General features: G+C 40.8%; 1 protein-coding gene across 1 annotated transcript in view; it reads right to left on the bottom strand.

Annotated features, from left to right (window-relative positions):
* Positions 1-9,473, bottom strand: part of LMNTD2 (lamin tail domain containing 2) — a 48,396-nt gene extending 38,923 nt beyond the window's left edge. The window contains exon 1 of the mRNA XM_018556034.1: positions 9,338-9,473. Coding sequence (XP_018411536.1) covers positions 9,338-9,394 — 57 coding nt within the window. The 5' untranslated portion in view covers positions 9,395-9,473. The remainder of the gene's footprint in view (positions 1-9,337) is intronic.
* Positions 9,474-19,981: the final 10,508 nt, after the last annotated feature.

Genomic DNA, 19,981 nt, shown 5'->3' with positions numbered 1-19,981 from the left:
TTAGTTTGCTCTTCTTTCCGCCTCTGAGAATTCCCACCATCGTCATCACTGCTTACCATCACTGCTGCCATCTTTTCTGCCACTACTTCCACATTTCAAGTTATCTTTCTTTGGCCATTTGGTGGACACAGATGACGCAACTCCTGGCACCTGACTCCTTTACTATGCATGCAGGCAGGGTGCACAAAAAAACCTAGGAGGAAGGAGTCTTTTGGCAGAAGGGACACAAGGACCCACTTAAAAACTAACATAGGTATTTGCAACCACTGCTTCATGTTGTTGTTCTCTTGGGCACTATTTAGGCCAGGTCAGGTTCCCTTTAACTCTTACTATACAATCCCACGCCAATCTTAGGCCAGCATTGAGATATAATTCCATTGGTATGATGTGGCTCTTTCCAGTTGCTGAGTCTCAATTTGCCCACAGAACAAGTTCCAAAAGGTTCCCACCGCACTCCTTACTGGTATGTCCCTTTAAAGTGGGTGCTGCAGTGATAGTGGATGGCGCCACTTCAAAGCCAAATAGTAAAGTATATCACCAGCACACCAAGGTAAAATCTTCAATGAGTGGTCATTTTATTGATGTACACACCTTGTCATAAACTTTATGACGAGATGTGTGTACATCATTAAATGACCACTCGTAGAAGATTTTACCTTGGTGTGCTGGTGATATACTTTACTATTTGAATTTGCCCACAGAAACCCATCCAGGAAGCTCCAATATAAGAAGCCCAAATGACGTTGGGTTCCTTCTCTTACAAAGCTTCTACCCTAATGTTCCCTGAAATAATCACTGATAATGTAAAGCCTACACAAGTTCATTGTCTAGTCCTCAGTATTCATCCCTACAAATGCATTTTTCTTTTTCAATATTATTGATATCTATACTATCTATGGATTGTAGACATATGTCTTTTATTCTTTTCAGTTAGACAAATGACTCTATAGGATCAGACTTGCAAGGCACTAACATTAAAAAATATTTTCCACATTCTCAACATTACTAAATAGGGGGCCCCATGTCTTTCTGTCATATCTGTCAAGGCAAGGAATAATTCGTGTGTGTACCTGCCATCAGAGCGTATGATGTACAGCTCATGCACAGTGTTAGGTATACTGTATGTCATAAATTGTACAAGAGCCATGTTTTCAACCTGTGAACTCACAGTAATATTATTATATGTTCCCTATTTTCGGTTATACCTTTATTTATAGGCTTATTTAGGAAATAATGAACAATCTGAAAAGTGAAGCAACAGTATGCCATCAGAATTACTTTTAATTATTTTAGAGCACCCATATCAAGTATGAAATGCTTATTCAAAATCCAAATATATTATGTCACCAGCATTACCATCATCTATGTGTCAACTTACCTTCTCAAAAATCTTGGTAGATAGATACATCTGTCTCTCATGAGCGCATGCTGATTCTCTGTATTAATTTATACTTTGCTATATATTAGGGATATATCGGGATGCACCGATACCTGTTTTTCGGTATCGAGTACTGATATTTATCTTTTGGTACTTGCCGATACCGAGTACCGATACTGAGTATCGATACCGTCTCCTTGTTCCCTCGTGGCACTGCTGGTCAGAGGAAATCTCCCTCTGAATGGAAGTTCCGGTATCGGGGAAGGTATCAGTATCGGTGCATCCCTACTATAAACAGTATTTTATGTCATCCCCTCAAGTACCTTTGAATAATTTCAACACAACAAAAGAGTCAGGCTTATTGGTTTAAAGTTTTTCTCTACTCTTAAATAATATTTTTAACATTGACAGTTCATGAATCTGGCAGAACTGACTCAGCTAAAAGGGACTTTTAGAAAATTCAATAATTAAAGTAGAACTAAAACCATTTTATTTTTCTTGGATAGAGTAGGGGTTATAGTCTGTGTCCTATCCAGGAGAGTTCCCTTCACTTCCTATCCCATAGACACAAAAGGTAGTTGACTCCAATTGTCACCAGAACTACTGTCCCCATTGTAAGATTTTGAAGATTTCCCCTTAGAGCTCTTTCACACGGGCTTTCCAATCGGAACTAATCGGAAGCTCAGTGTTAGTCCATAGGCAGTTGTGTGTCCATTTACATCTGATTACCCCCTGCTTTGACCAGGTCTGAAAAAACATCACAATTCCATTTTGCAGGCACCTCATCATGCCGGATCAGGGGTAATCTGATGTTAATGGATTCAAGTCCGTTTACATTCGTTTCCCCATAGACCAACATGGGTCTGGTGTCTGACCATAATAAATAGAGACAGTAAGTACGAAATCGATACACATTCTCTTTAAGACTCACTGATATAAAAAAGGACTACAATATAGATTTGGCCTATATGAAAATAAATGTGTTGCAGATGTTTACGTTCTGCAAAAATAATTAACACTGTATCGGTCAGTTAAGGCGGACCTTCTGATTAAAAGGGCTCAATTACATCATTGTATTTTGGTAACAAGTGCACATTAAAAGTTGGTGCCCTGCAAGGTCATTCATTTGGAATCACAAGCCAACACACCTGTGTTGCATCGTGACTCAATGCACAGTTAAGCACTACTGTGTGTTGGTGTGCACTGCAATGCAAAAAATGCTGCAAGTGCAATTTTAGCCAAATGAATGGACTGCTTTATTGCAACACACAGTAACACATGATGACATACCCTGTTTCCCCGAAAATAAGACCTACCCGGAATATAAGACCTAGTACTATTTTTGTGAATTTCTAAAATATAAGACCTACCCCGAAAATAAGACCTAGTTGTGACCATTTCCAGGGCCAGTGGTGGCATAAGGGGGAACTTGAAGAGCTGCGGGATAGGAGGGAGAGAATCAGCGGTGCCAACTAAGCCAGCGCTAGAGGAAGCGAGGCGGCAGCGGAGGGAGCAGAGCCGCATAAGCCGGTGCATCCTCTATAGCGCTTGCTCCTGTCACAGGCGGAGTGATATCAAATGCACTCCGCCTGTGAGGAATCTATAGTGAAAGTGCGCTTTGCTCATTCTGACCAGCGATTGGTTAGCAAATTGCTCTTGGAAAGGTACGGCACCCCTGATTGCCTTGATCACCATATTTTTGTACATGAATAAGTGTGGATTGTTGTACATTTAAAAAAAAAAAAAATAAGACCTACCCCGAAAATAAGACCTAGTGTGTTTTTTTGAGCCCAAAAAAATATAAGACAGTGTCTTATTTTCGGGGAAACACGGTAATGCATGTTCAGGCACCCTAAGGGTCAAAATACATGTTACAATCTGTCAGATTGTAACGTGTGGTGAGCTTTAAGGACATATTTATATAGCACTGAATGTAACATTCACAAAATTATACAAGTGAATCTTCTTTGTGCATGTGTTTTTAAATACAGGGAATTATTTACTACCTATAAATGTTTAGTGATTGCCAAATTCACGGCTTTAAAAATATGCCTCTATGTGAAAGCCATGAATAAGAAATTGAACGAAAACTGTAAAAAATACTTACCTTATGAGAATTCTTGTTGCTTCCTGTAGACACCAGTCCTTGGGGCTCAAGCCAGGATCCTGTTTATCTGAGGATCCCAAATGAAAAGATGCTCCAGCGCAGGAGTGCAGGATCCCACAGTGCGGCCCAGTGACATCACAGATGGCTACACTTGGGGTGCCAGGTCCACTTTAATAAAAGAATTCCAGGGAATTTATATTTTTATTTACCCTTGCAGTGGGGCTAACACTCAAAAGACAAGAATAATACAGACTGTCAGTGATAAAACAGCAACAACAACAAAATCAACAACATAATAATACGGTAATAATAATAATAGCAATAATTGAGTTTGAATAGATATTCAAAATTGCATTGCTTATTGAAAGCAGAACTCTGAGAGCTACCCCCGCATTACAAGGGTTAACTGCTTGTTTCTGCTTGTTTTGGTCTACAGAGGAAAATAACAAAGTTATACTCACCTGATCCTTCGAGCCGACTGGCTCTTAGGCCCGGTTCACACCTGGGCGTTTTGTAGCGCGTTCCTACGCTCTGCAAAACGCTCAATCACCAAAATCCCATTATTTCCTATGGGTATGGTTCACACCTGGGCGTATTACAAGCCGTATGAACGCGCTACAGAACTCCTTACGCCCAAAGAAGTACAGGAACTTCTTTGGGGCGTATTTGCAGCGCGTTTCCATTGGGATACAGCCAGGTAGCCCTTGGAAACGCGCGTTTGTCGCGTGTTTTTTTTAGCCGCGTATAGCGGTAAAAACGCGCGACAAACGCGCATATTTGATACGCCTGGGTCTGAACCCAGCCTACGGGTCCCTGGAGCCTCTCTCCCCCTCCTCTGCAGCAGTTTAAGGTCCGAATCATCAAGTTCTATACACAGTGTATAGGACATGAGGATGCCGAGGGACAGTCCATCGCTACAGAGGAGGAGGAGACCAGCTGAAGGGAGCATTGTCACAAGTCAGCTGGCTTGGAGGATCAGGTGAGTATAACTTTGTAATTTTCCTCCCTAGACCAAAACAAGCAGTTAACCCTTGCAGTGTGGGGGTAGCCCCTGAATTCCTGCTTTAAATAAGCAATGCAAGTCTGAATATCTATTCAAACTCAATTATTGTTATCATTATATTGTTGATTTTGTTGTTGTTGCTATTATTACTGATGTTGTTTTGTTGTTGTTGCTGTTTTATCGCTGACAGGCTGTATTATTCTTGCCTTTTAGGCATTAATTACAGACCAGATAAAATCAGGTTGGGGATTCCTTACCTGTACACCTGTTATCTGGCAGTGTTTTCTCATGAATCATGTGCGATGCTCACAGGTTATACAGGAAATCTTATCTGGACATGTAGTGAATTCCAGGAGTTATTAAATTTTTCAGAAATAACATGTAAAATGTGCACATAAAAAAAAATTCCTCTATTGACAGCGTGGATAGTCACTCATTCATCCGCACATGATGAATTTAGCACATTTGATCCCCTCCAGTCTTGTTTTTCTTAGCCTGTCTATGAAACTATTTTCCCAGACTGCAAATTGTAGCTGGAAGCCTGAGACCTCTTAGAACATTTTCTGCCTACAGCCAATGTGCAGGTGGCCTTAAAGAGACACTACACACAGCTTGATAATGCCAGACTGGGGCGTTATGCTGACCTATAGACTGAGGGTTAGGTCATTGTGAAATCACTTTTTTGCTGTATATTTAATGTGTTGTGATGTTCCCTGTAAGTGGTTAGATGTCGGGCACAAAACTCTCATTTAAATATATTCATCAATAGCAATAAAATATATAAATCCACTGTGTGTGCAGCACATTGGAAACTCGGATAGTACCTTGTAAAAGTATCGGTGACCTCATTACTGGGCTACACATAACCTGTACATAGAGCAGAGCTGTGTCGGGTGGAGCGGGGGACCTAGCAGGCCCACCACATACCACCACATACTTGTTCCAGGCAGTGGATCACCACAGGCAACCTGCAGAAAATTACAGGAGGGGGCAGATACAAGACCAGTCACCCTGCCCAAGCAGAGAGAGCAGCAGTGACTGGTCTTTATTACAGGAAGTTGCTGCACAGAGGTAATGTTTCACACTAGATTACTGCACATATCTGGAAGAATACACAAAGGACACCATGATTCAAGTTAGTATACACATGACTCTTGTATTGAGGCAATATTTGCTGGAGTTCATCTGTAAAGAAACCAATAGCAAGAGCATATGAAGGCTAAAACTCCTGATCTCTCCTTCTAAAAAAGCTAGTTGCCTGGCTTTCATGCCGATCCTGTTTGCAGTTTAGGAGGTTCACTCTATCCAATCTATCAAATCTACATACTTGTTCCAGGCAGTGGATCAGAAAGCTTTGGAGCCAGACAAAGCCCTACAACTAGTAATAGCATCCCACATACAGGTGAAACTCGAATAATTAGAATATCGTGCAAAAGTTCATTTATTTCACTAATGCAACTTAAAAGGTGAAACTAATATATGAGATAGACTCATTACATGCAAAGCAATATAATTCAAGCCGTGATTTGTCATAATTGTGATGATTATGGCTTACAGCTCATGAAAACCCCAAATCCACAATCTCAGAAAATTAGAATATTACATGCAATCAATAAAACAAGGATTGTACATAGAACAATATCGGACCTCTGAAAAGTGGGTGGCCATTTTATGGGCATGTTATGATATAATTTGAGGGTAGATACATGTCATGAAACATGTCTAAAGGCATTGATACATAGCCAAACTGTGGACATAGCTGATTAATATAGACAAGTCCGGTTGGTGTTTGGCCCTAGATATATTCCAGAATCATAATTAATGGCACAACAAAAAAGTCCCCAAGGCTCTTCCAAACAGTCAGCATACAGGACCTCTGTAATAGGTTTCTATTTGAAAAACTCTTCCTTCAGTCATCACTGTATTCCATTGCTCCTGATTAGAATAGGACTACACTATACAGGAGCTCATTGATGCAACCATATAGCTTCTGCATACTGAATTTGCTAAGGTGTGCAATTAGGAGGACCTCTGTTCATAAATTAGAAGAAGACCTGGCAGGTCTTGTTTGCTGATTGGCAGGATGAGTACTGGAAACTATTCGTTGCATCTTATACGTGAAACACATCTTTCCCATGGTAAGCAGCTAATGTTAGTTTCAAATTGATTAAGCATCGGCTATTCTCTGTAATTACAATGTATATAATTGTGCAAGGATTAATTAAGGGCCAGGTAAGAACTCATCAGCCAATAAAATTGTAGCAGATGAGTACTACATTCCTGAGAATAGGTCTGATTTAAAATAATTATGAATTTATGTATGCAAGCTGGAACATTCCAAGGTAATGATAGTGAATCCAATTGGATGTTGCAGCCACAATGTGAGAAAGGTTTTGCAACAGAGCAAGCAAGTAATTGACATACAAATATTGATGTATTACATCAGATATATTTGTAAGCTCCGCTGTGTGTTACATACATTGTAAAAAAAAAAATGAGGGGGAGTGAAGCAGCGCATATGACAAAGCAAAGAAGAGTGACGAAGACCTAGTATGACCTTTAGGAAGTTTGATGCAAGATTGCAGGGGTAAAATTGTTGGCTGGTAAGTAAACACTGCTGCCAATTGTCACTAACTGGCACAGACTGCCCTACATATTCATAATGTGTGCCAGAAAATGTTTACCCCCCATAGAGACAATCAAATCATTTGAGTGCAATATACTTTAATCTTGCAGACTAAAACTATGGACACGCTTGTTTAATAAGGTAAAGAACAATCTGCACTTTGTATGACCTTTGGAAACTGCACCATAAAGTACTGCATTCAATTTCCTTGTAATCCACATAAAATAATGACAATTAGAACCTAGTTGTTTTTGATGAGTCTGTATACTATGGATAGTAGACATGTGCGATTCGTTCCGTTTCGAATCGAAATTCAGACGAAATTTTGGAGATTCGAATGTATCCGAATTACAGCTAAAACAAATGCAAACGAATTCAAATTTCCGATTCCGAAATTCGTTAGCGGTAGTCTGGACGAATTGTCATTTCGTTTCATTCGTTCGTTGCAGTAAAGTGACATTTGAGGACATTTTTTTTACAGTTTGCAGAAAAGGGAAAAAAAAAAGCGTGAGGTTCCCCCCCAATTGATAAAAAAACGTGGGGCCCCCCCTAACATTCCTACCAGACCCTTGATCTGAGCACAGGCCCGGAAGGGCAGGCCACATGCCCTCGGCATTGGGAGGGTGTCCCCATGACGATGGGGACAAGGGCCTCTTCCCCACAACCCTGACCTGGTGGTTGTGGGGGTCTGCGGGCAAGGGGGCTCATTTGCATCAGGGTACCCCTTTAATTAAGGGGGCACCCAGATGCCCCCCCTTGTGAATGAGTAAGGGGTACTTGTACCCCTTCCCATTCACTGAAGGGTTTAAATTCAATGTAAATAAACAAACCACACTTTTAGAAAAAATCTTTTAATTGAAAAAAAAACAGTCAATTTTTGACTATTTCTTTAATTGAAAAAAAAAATGGCTCCATCAATGTAATCCAGCGTCAATCACGATGCACGACGCCCGCCGACCCGCTGAAATAAAAAAAGTCCCGCCGCACGACGACAGTCCGAACCCGACGAAAGCTCGCTGCAAAATGACATCTCGTGCCCGAAAGTAAACAGATGGGCGGAGCAAGCCGTGGCGTCACGGCTCGCTCCGACCATTTGACATTCTCAGCTGTTAAATACAACATAGTATTCGGGAACTCCCGAATGCTATTCATGAGCTCCCGAATGCCATTCGGGTCTGTGAGCCGAGGTGTCATAATACTATTCATACGCAACGAACGAACGAACTAACTGAATCTGAAACTAATTGACTTTTGGACCCAAATCCCGAAAAACAAAATAACGCAAAATCCGAATCAAACCGAAACTAAAAAATTTTTGTCGGTGCACATGTCTAATGGATAGTCCCCCTGCTCTTAGAATTGTATTTGCCATTTGTAGTAAGTAACATATGCATATAAAGTGAGGTACAGCAATTGATCTCAAGCATTATTTTTGCAGAACGCACTGGACTGAAACGCAAACACTAATGTGTCTGTGTTCCGGGTGCGGGCGTTCGCACTGCGTGAGGGGGGGGCGTGGCTGCGGTGCCATTGACTTCAATGCACCGCCACGCCCCCTCCTGCCCCTGAACGCAGGGAGCTGGCCGCCTTGCGTTCCAGAGGCTAAACGCACCGGAACGCTGAGTTTGTGGTGTGAACCGGCCCTAAAATTATGACGAAAATACATTGCAATTTTCTCTACTAGAGATTTAGTTGAAAAAACTAAACTAAAACGAAAAGAATTCAGATGACTAAAATGCGACTAAAACTAAAATGCGTATTTTAGTCATCTGAATTCTTTCGTTTTGTCAACTAAATCTCCAGTAGAGAAAATCGCAATGTATTTTCGTCAGAGTTTTAGTCCTATTAACTTAGTTTTTATGTAGTTTTCATCAATGGAATCATGCAGATGATGAAAACTATGACAAAACATTTTAGATTACTAAATTAACACTGGTATACAGTCGTTCTGGACAGAAAAATTGCCAGTTGTGTCTATAGGAGAGAAGTGATGATGAAAACCATGACAAAACATTTTAGTTGACTAAATGAACACTGCTGTATACATAGAGACTGCATTATAGCTTACGAAACTGTTATAATATTATTTGTAAAAAGAGCCTCAGCTTTCTAAAGTCAGATATGCCTTGTGTGGGCACTTTAATCCTTATCTAGAATAGCGAGTCTATAATGTAAGGCAATTAAACACAGACACCTTATAAAACCCCAAAATGGTCTTCCTACCTGGCCATAGCTGGCAGTCCTACAAGGGGCCACCCCATTCTCCATGCTCTCGCCCATTACTGTCTAGAACTTTGTTGATGTCACTATGACAACAATGAGCCATCGTGTCCAGGGTGGTTGTAAACAGAGACTTGTTACAACTAGGAAGCCGGAAGTGTTCCATTCACTAAGAAAACAGTCATTCTCCTCTGTTACACGATACTATGACTACCAAATGTGGAAAGCATTAACTGTTTTACTGCCGGAAGGTCCTAACAAAAACAAACAAAATAACTAGTAATAAAATAACTAATAGAATGAAGCTCTTCCCTATATGCAGCTCTTCTGTGATATGTCCAGCTCCTTTATTTGATTACAGAAGAAAGGAAGAGCTATGCTTTATCTAAAGTTGTAACCAATCCTCTTCTTCATCCAGTGCATGTGTATACCCAATATACACCGATCAGCCATAACATGACCACTGGGAAGAAGGCCAGCTGGTGGAGGCTGCATGATGCTTTAAGCAATGTTCTGCTGGGAAACCTTGGGTCCTGTCATTCATGTGAATGTTATTTTGACACGTGCCATCTACCTAAACATTGTAGCTGGCCAAGTACACCTCTTCATGGAAATGGTATTTCCTGATGGCAGTGGCCTCTTTCAGCAGGATAATGTGCCTTGCCACACTGCAAAAATGTTTCAAGAATGGTTAAAAATCCATGCCAGGGCCTGGCATCTATTTTGAGTTTAAGATGTTGATTTGGCCTCCAAATTCTCCAGATCTGAATCCAATGTAGTATCTGAGGGATGAACTGGAAAAACAAATCCGATCAACGGAGGCCTCACCTTGCAACTTACAGGACTTAAAGGATCTGCTACTGACAGCTTGGTGCCAGATACCACAGCATACCTTCAGAGGCCTAGTGGAGTCCATGCCTCGACGGGTCAGGGCTGTTTGGGTGGCAAAAGGGGAACCTACTCAATTTTAGACGTGTAGTCATAATGTTATGGCTGATTGTTGTACATGTAAATTCCATAAACTATACTAAAGAAAGAATGAACTATATTATACTAAAGAAAGAATGAAGGAAGAAAAACCAACTATCATTAATGAGCATAGTCTGTTATGGCGTCTGAAACAGCAACACACCTCAGCTTTGCTTTATTTTTATGGCATTGGCATGTAAGGAAATATGATTCAAGCTATAATTTATGATCACCTTGATCATATTCTCATTTACTAGTACAGGTTTAGCCTCATAAAGCTTTAAATGAATCTAACAGACACCAGATTACATGTCATCTCCTGCAATATGTGACTAGCCCTTTATAAAATCTCCACTCAGAAATATACTGCTCTCTATGTCAGTCATGATCAAACAGAACGGGGCTGATTTTCGGTACACAAATCTAAGCCCTGCGTCCAGCGGTGCGCGGGGGGGGGGGGAGCCTGGCCTAAAGCCGTGTAGGGGGCCCCAAAATTTCTGATGGCTGCCCTGTGTGTGTGTTCCAGGTTAATGACTCAGAAACCAGCATTGTTAGAAGGAGAGGTCAGCAGTGGTCTCTGCACAGGTACAGGTTTCCTTTCATCTGAATCAATGTGACGTGAACACAGGTTTGTTGACCTGTCATAGACCTTATATAAAAACAAAATAAGATGCATCACTTGTTATGTAAGTCCTACCTCACAATAAAATCTAATTATGTACTTCGCTGTAAACTACAGGTAGTAATTAGGGATAATACTCCTCCACTTAAAGTACCTCTGAGTCTAAAATAACTATAATGAGAGAAAGCTGCAGCAAGAAAAAAGCATAATAATATATAAAAAGTAAATGCACAAATTTCTTATTTATATATTTTTTAGCCAGATCCAGTGGACTGTTTCTGTACTGTATCAGAAAACTATTTCCTCTTAACCTGACTGTTTCTTCGTCGTGAATAGACTGAAATGACTACTGCCACTAGAACTGCCAAGGGCGCTTAATATATTACAAATGCATGTTTACATCTTTTACATTATTTCTTATATTTTAATGTGAATATGGGGATCAAATGTATTAGGGATGCAACAATACCGATGCGAGTACTCGTCCAAATGCTCCTTTGCCTAGCCCGATACCCGAACTTTCGGGAACAGGAAGCCAGGCAGCCAGTCATTACACGCTGCCCGGCTTCCTCATTGGCCATCTTCCCAGCCAATCAAGAAGCCAGGCAGTGTGTAATGACTCGCCGCCTAGCTTCCTGATTGGTTGGGAAGATGGCAAATGAGGAAGCCGGACGGCAAGTCATTACCCGCCCCCCGGCTTCCTGATTGTGCCAGAAAGCTGGCTTTATGCTCCCTCGTCACCTGATGACGAGGAAGCATGGAGCCGGCTTCCCGGCTACCGAGGAAGCTGAGCTTCAGTTAAAGTACCGCAGCGCTGAATACTGAAAAATGGCCTGGATGGGAAGGGGGTTTAACACCGCGGATGTCAACTGGTTAATGACTTGCCATCCTGCTTCCAGATTGGCCAGAAAGACTGCTCCATGCTTCCTTATCACCATGGAGACGGCTTCCCTGCTAATCGGAAAGTCGGGTGGCGATTCTTTATGCGCCTCCCGGCTTCCTAGCATATCAGGAATCAAGGTGGAGAGTCATTACACACACCTGGCTTTCTTAAGGGACTTCCGGTATCGATATTCGGTATCAGCGAATACCGGAAAAAAAATATCAGTACTCGTACTTGATACCGAAAAAACAGTATCGGTGCAAATTCATACTTCCTACCCGTTAGACCCCCTGTGTTGTACTGCCCCTCCAACCCAGTAGACTGGCTACTAGGGATGCACCGATACCGGTTTTTCGGTATCGAGTATGACTACCTATATTTGTCTATTGGTACTCGCTGATACCGAGTACCGATAACGGCAACCTGAGTTAGCGTGAGCCCGACTTCCCGGCCAATCAGGAAGCATTTATCCACGCATGAGTGATTGCATGCATATAGGGACAGGTGAGCGGTCCTGGACGCAGACTATCTGTGTCATGCATCCGTCCCTGTATGCATGTAATCATTTGGATGTGCAGTAAGCTATGTGGCATATGTCAGCGATTTTTTTCAACAGACTGCTGGTCACAGCTGTACACTAACACCTGAATGCAACAACACATGCATTCTGCATACTGTATGGGCCTATGTGAATGGGACCTTAATGCAGCTTTATTATACTTATCGTTCTACAAAACTAAACTCTTTGTAAGGATGTCGCTCTACTTTAAGGACTGTTATTTTATGTTAATCCATGTCTTTCTACAGTACACCGTATCTCTTCTTTCAGGTGCAGTGGATAATCAGAAGACCACACATGTATGAACATATGCTGTGCAGTGTCTGCCATACAGAATGGAATTCACCCCTCTCCAGGTATGCAGCTTGATGGAGCCTGCCTAATATTTCCAATCGAGTGTTCATCCTGTCTTTAACATCAGCCACCTGAGTGACGAAAGTGTTGATCCCAATTGAATTGTCCGTCAATCAAGTGTGGAGAAGAAGTAGCGCCTCATTTAAAGGGAACAACTGCATTCAAATTCAAACCTTCTACACAAGATAAATGATAAAACCATCCATGCATCACCATTGCTTGAATCTTATATTGTTACCGTATTCTTCCCACTACTACGTGTCTGTATTTCAGTTCATTAGTATCCTCTCATAGTGTTTGCTGTCTATGATAACACGGAAGATCGACTTAGAACAATTGTACACTTCCTGACATTTGAACATTGAGCAGCTGTTGTGAAAGGGTGTAACATAAGAAGATCAACACTGGCTGCTTGACATGTCAGTTATTAAATGGTCTATCCACCTAAAACTGATATGTTCGGTAGATGCTGGATATGTTAAACCACCTGATAGTTTATTTGATCTCTTCAGGACTTTGTTAGAGAGATTTCTTTAAGACTTCATTGTGATTGGCTTCATTGTAAAGGGCCTATTCACACCAGTGTGCTCTACCACATGCTAGGTGCCTTGAGCAACATCACACTGCGTTAACGTGGTTTGCATTAAGGCAGCCCATTTGTTTAAATGGCACCCCAGCGCACCTCCTGGCAGCTGTGCATTGCAGCGCAACATGCGGTGCCGAAATACAGTGGGGGGAATTTATCAAAACTGGAGCAGACAAAATCTGGAGCAGATTTGCACTGCAACCAATCAGCTTCTCTGTCTCATTTTAAAATCTAACCTGAGCAAACTGAAGAGAGATGCTGATTGGTTGCTATGGGCAACTGCTCCAGATTCTGTTTGCTCCAGTTTTGATAATTCCCCCCAATGTGTTGTGGTGGGAAAAAAAGTAGTGCACGTACTACTTTTTTTCCACCACACTGCAAAGCAGGGTATTGTGGTACCACTGAAATGATGATGTCAGTGGTCCTTAGGCCACCAGAGCCCAGGAGAGAAGAGACTGTGGGGACCGGTCTAGCAGTCAGAATGGACCAAGGATCATGTGAGTATATCTTCTTTATGTGAGCCTCTGGACCAAAACGAGCAATTAACCCTTGCAGTGCGGGGGTAGCCCCAATGCAGGGGTTAGCTTTGAAATGTCTCAAGTTCTTCTTTAAGCATACAATAGATGTTGCTCCTGTTACTCTGTCTATCCTGGGAAACAGATCCAATTGCCTTCTGGGAACTGCAGCCCTATTGATATTATATGTATTCACTACAATGCAAGGAAGCTTTCTGGTACAGACTGGAACCTGGTGTAGTAAGGTGATAAATATCTGGTTGTATGTAAATATGTCACTTATGTTATGTGAACCTAACTCAACTGTCAGTGATAATAAGGTGAAGGGTGTGCTGGGAGCCATTAAAGGCAGTGAAGAAATGAACTTCTTTTAGCAGATTGCAGCAGATTATTGCACTATGAGCTATAGAGAATAACAAACATTTTGCGGTGTGGAGAGTGTCCATCCTTTGTTATGAGGCGCTGCTTTTATATTACCAGCAGTCTGTGCCGTAGCCTGAAGAGCCGAATTTTAGAGTAGTTGTATAGTAATTTTTTATGTTTTTCTTTATGCCTATGTCCAAGGAAACCACAAAACTCCTGTTGTGGTGGGACTGCCCCCACACTGTAAACCCTTGGTTCTCAACTGGTGGGTCGTGACCCAAAAGTGGGTCGCGACCCCGTTTTCAGTGGGTCGCTGCATGCCTTCCACTTTTCTAGGTGAGAGGCTCCTCAGCCTCCCTCTAGTACAGCACTGTCAGTTCTCGCATCAAGAAGCCATTCAGAAAATGCTGCCCGGCATAGAGTGTCAGCTAGAGGTGGGACAGGATGGGGCTACGGCCGCAAGGGAGCTCCATCCATACATGCTTTGCTTACAGCTTACACATGTGTCCTGTAGAGGTGCCTGGACCAGAGTAACGCACTGTACTCTGTAATCACACCTACTACGCATTCTGGTGTGGGAGGTGTGTTGCGTTGCCATTCATTTGAAATGGTACCCCAAACACACCTGCCACCCACAGTCCGATCGTCCGCACCGGAACGCGTGGTACTACAATGCCGTGTGTTCTATTGCAGTGCGATTTGGGTCGCGACTTAATGAACAAGGACTAATGTGGGTCTTGAAGTTACACAGGTTGAGGACCACTGCTGTAAACGGTAAACGCTCTTTAAATCTAAGGTGTTGTGAGAAGCAGCTTTACTTACCTTTACTTACCTCCCTCCCATACACTATAACTTATGGACTATCCCTTGGTGTTCTCATGTATAATGCAGGGCTACAGGTCCTATATAAACACCACCCCAATTCCAAAAAAGCTGGAACACTGTGTAAAATCTACATAAAAACAGAATGGAATGATTTGCAAATCTCATAAACCCATATTTAATTTACAATAGAAAATAACATATCCAATGTTTAAACTGAGAAAAAGGACCATTTAATGAAATAAATAAGGTAATTTTGAAATTAATGGCAGCAACACGTCTCAAAAAAGTTGAGCCAGGGCCATGTTTACCACGGTGTACAGTGGCGTAACCATATTTTTCAAATATTTTCTTTATAAACTTTTTAGTTTTTTTTAATTAATTTTTATTAATTAATTTTTTATTAAATATTGTTATTTTTTACTTTACTTTTAGGGGCTTTGGGGAAATATTAGGGGTCTAAACTGATTCCTTGATATTTCCCTTTTAATATAGAAAAAGAGATTGAGTCCCCCCGGTTGTTACACCACTGACGGTGTAGCATCCCCTCTTCTTTTAACAACACTCTGTAAACGTCTGGGACCTGAGGAGACCAGTTGCTGAGGTTTTGGGAGAGGAATGTTGTCCCATTCTTCCCTGATACAGGACTCTAACTGCTCAGCAGTCCTGAGTCTTCTTTGTCGTATTTTTCATTTCAAGATGCAACAAATATTTTCCCTTGGTGAAAGGTCTGGACTGCAAGTAGGCCAGTTAAGCACACAGACTCTTCTACTACAAAGCCATGCTGTTGTCATAAATGCAGTATGCAGTTACGTATTGTCCTACTGAAATATGCAAGGCCTTCCCTTGCATATTCTAAAACCTCCACATGCTCTAAAACCTGGAAATATCTTTTATCATTGAGGGCGCCTTTCCAGATGTCCAAGCTGCCCATTCCATACACACTAATGCACCCCCATACCATCAGAGATGCAGGCTTTTGAACTGACCACTAATAACAAGCCGGAAGGTCTTTCTGCTCTATAATCTGGAGGACACGGTGCCCATGGTTGCCTACAAGAATGTCAAATTTCGATTTTGCGACAGACCATTTTAAATGAGCTTTGGCCCAGAGAAGACGACTGCGTTTCTGAATCATGTTCAGATCTGTCTTCTACTTTGCATGATAGAGCTCTAACTTGCTTTTTTGCATGGCACATCGATCTGTGTTCACAGACAGTGATTTTGGAAGTATTCCTGAGCCCATGCAGTGATGTCCATCACAGAATCATGCCTGTTTTTAATGCAGTGCCGTCTAATGGTCTGAAGATCATGGGCATCCAATATACGTTTCCGACTTGTCCCTTGCTCACAGATTTCTCGAGATTCTCTGAATATTTTGATTTTATGAACTGTAGATGACGATATATTTTAAGTCTTTGCAATTCTATGCTGAACACTATTATAATGTTGAAACATTATTCTGAAATTGTTCCACAATTTTTAGACTCAGCTTTTCACAGACTGGTAAACCTCTACCTATCTTTTCTTCTGAGACACTCTGACTCTCTAAAATGCCCTTTTTATACCCAATCATGTTACAGACCTTTTGCCAATTAACCTAATTAGTTGCAAAATGTTCTTCCTGCTCTTCCTTGTAAGTACGGACTTACAGCTTTTTGTTGCCCTGTCCAAACTTTTTGGAGACATGTTGCTGCCATCAATTTCAAAATGACCTTATTTGTTTTCTTAAAATGGTCAATTTTCTCAGTTTAAACATTTGATATGTTTTCTATTTTCTATTGTGAATAAAATATGGGTTTATGAGATTTGGAACTCATTGCAGATTTTGTAGATTATGTAGATTTGCAGATTTGCAGATTATGTAGATTATGTAGATTTTACACAGCGTTCCAACTTTTTGAAATTGGGGTTGCATATATACAGTATATGCATTGGGCAATCATATTTGCTCTTTGCATAAGCAGGCTCCTGCTTTGCGGTCCTGCACAATGGTCACTCTTTACTGCAATGCAAGCATGAGAGTCAGACCACTCAATGAAAACTATGCATTCCCTGTGTGGCTGTTGAATATTATATTTAAACATAAACATGCAAAAATCCAACATTTAGAAATATTAAAGTGACAAACAATTACTTTAAGGTAAACACTGCAATAATAACTCAAAATATGTGCTCACTGAAAATACATGAGGGGAATTTATCAAAACGGGAGCAAACAGAACCTGGAGCAGTTGCCTATAGTAACCAATCAGCTTCTCTCTTTCAATTTCAAAGCTTAGCTGAACAAACTAGTAAAGTTTAGTTTACTTCTAGGGGCACAACATTTGATGCAACATTATGTATTTTTATCTTGGTACACTTGTTTTTGGTGACTCAAGATACTGTATATTTTTTGTATGCAATAAAGCATGAATAATGCCCAGGGCTCTGTCTTCAATTACTGCAGCTGCAGAGAGACAGTCATGGACACTCAGCGACGGCATATATGTGTGCGGTCATAGAGATGCGTATGGAAATGCAAATGTCAATACCCACAAAGTACTGCAACCCATTAGGACAGCAATCCTGAGTATAGGAAAATCCACATGTGGGAAGATGTACTTGAGGAACATCATTAGCTCTTCTCGATAATTGGTGTTAATTATAACCAAACACAAGCTGTTATTAATATCCAATGGAATGTATAATGGACACTAACAACACAATAAATGCCTATTAAAATAAACACAACAATGTCATAAGCACAGAAGATTAATGCATGAATGAGAAGATAAGTAGTCTCAACAATATTATCCTGAATGTCACAAGCCATCAAAGAAAGCTTGTAACTTGGATATATTTATGAGAGTATCAGAATGTGTTTATGACTGCTAAGTATTTTATAATGTGCTTTTAAAAGAATTCATAAGTAGGACTGTTTTTAGACGTCATGCTACCCTAGGCACACTGGGTTGAGGATGACCTTTTGTGCAAGTTCCATTCCCTTGCGTCATGTATGCGAGTTGGAGTTCCAAAAAAGAATAAGTGCACTTTTAGACAATGTGCACGTATTCTTTTGCCCCCTTCCCCTGACCTAAGAGATCCAACCCTCCCCTCTGCAGATGTATACTTAAAGGAGAACCATGAGGTGAGTGATTTCCACTCATCCTCATAGTTGGAGCCGACCTGTGACAAAGAAGTTGTCACAGGTCGGCTCTATTGATCAGGAAGTAAACTAACACATACAGGTGAAACTCGAATAATTAGAATATCGTGCAAAGTTCATTTATTTCACTAATGCAACTTAAAAGGTGAAACTAATATATGAGATAGACTCATTACATGCAAAGCAATATAATTCAAGCCGTGATTTGTCATAATTGTGATGATTATGGCTTACAGCTCATGAAAACCCCAAGAACCCCAAATCCACAACCTCAAAAAAGTAGATTATTACATGCAATCAATAAAACAAGGATTGTACATAGAACAATATCGGACCTCTGAAAAGTACAAGCATGCATATGTACTCAGTACTTGGTTTGGGCCCCTTTTGCAGAACTTACTGCAATTACTTTTGCACGATATTCTAATTATTCGAGTTTCACCTGTAGCGTCAACGTAAAAAGGTAAATACTCGCGCTTGTGAATCTCTCTCCCTTTTAACCCAAAAGTTGACAGCTGCAGTGAGAAACCCAAACAGATCTAAGATCTTCGGTCAGAATAGCTACAAACAAAAGTGCACCGCGCTATCTCCCCTCCAATTGAACCCTTATCCCCAACCTCTAAGAAACAAATATTCAATAGTCAATATGAACGCAATCACATCGACCGCTGAATATGTTACACAAATCAAACATAACAGTTACATAACCCCATTGTGTGGGATAACAATGAATTAGGAACCTGTGTTCTATTGTGAATAAATCAATATTTGTGCAAAAAATATGAATATGTGAATGAATAACACAGTCCAAACAATACCTGAGCCGCAAAGCCCCCTAATGTTGCTCCTCCAGCTAGTGTTTTAGCAAATATAATACACCGATCAACAATATGAATGAATGAATAAATAAATAAATAAAATTGTTAAAGTTCATATTAATGAATTAATCCAATAAACTGATGCTGCCCCGTGCTCCACCATCAGACTAATGTCAGACTAATGTCTTTATTCAACCTCAAATACTATGTAACTATATAGTGCTCATAAACACTCACCAGATCCAGCTGATGAGATAGCATGGAAAATAATTCCTCTTTCTCTCCTTTAGGGCTAGTTCACACCAAGCGCATTCCAGGAGCAGAGCAGAACAGTTACAGAAAGGATCAAAACTACGTCCAATGTATTCCAATGGTATTTTGGGCTCTAGTTCACACCGCAGCATTCAGTTCCAGAGCATGTAAAAAAAACTGCAGCATGCACTATTTTTCCTGCTCTGGAACGGATGCAAGCGCATCAAAAATGCATGCAAGGGAGGGAGCAAGCTCGCACGGTGTTGTACCTCCATTCAACTTGTAAGATACATCTGACAGTGGTTTTTTATGTGAAGGAATTAGATCGATCCTTTTATTAAGAAAATAGTTTTTTATCTTCATGCAAGTTTTTAATAATTTTTTGCGCAAATAAATGGTTAAAGGATTTTATGCTATGTGCATTTTTAACTTGTCTTTTAGGGAGCTATATACTGATTGTTATCCGTCTCTGTGAAAAGTTCTACGCTCACCGCTAATTAGTGAAGCTGTGATACAGAGATTGAGGTTTTACAAAGGAGAGAAATGGAGCTGGTATTTGAAGGATAATGGATACATTGACACAGAAATACATTTGATGAACATTGTATCGTGAGAGAACATAAGTGTTTGCAATGTGGAGATTTTACTAGTCTAGAGGAGAGAAAGAGGAATTCTTTTCCGTGCTATCTCCTCAGCTGGATCTGGTGAGTGTTTATGAGCACTATAGTGAACGTGGAAGCATCGGTTTATTGGATT

Source organism: Nanorana parkeri, unplaced genomic scaffold, assembly GCF_000935625.1.
Source record: "Nanorana parkeri isolate BGI_ZX_2015 unplaced genomic scaffold, ASM93562v1 scaffold222, whole genome shotgun sequence".
In the NCBI taxonomy this organism is placed as follows: Eukaryota; Metazoa; Chordata; class Amphibia; order Anura; family Dicroglossidae; genus Nanorana; species Nanorana parkeri.
Note: the sequence above shows the minus strand (reverse complement) of the source record. Positions and strands in the feature narration are given on the sequence as shown.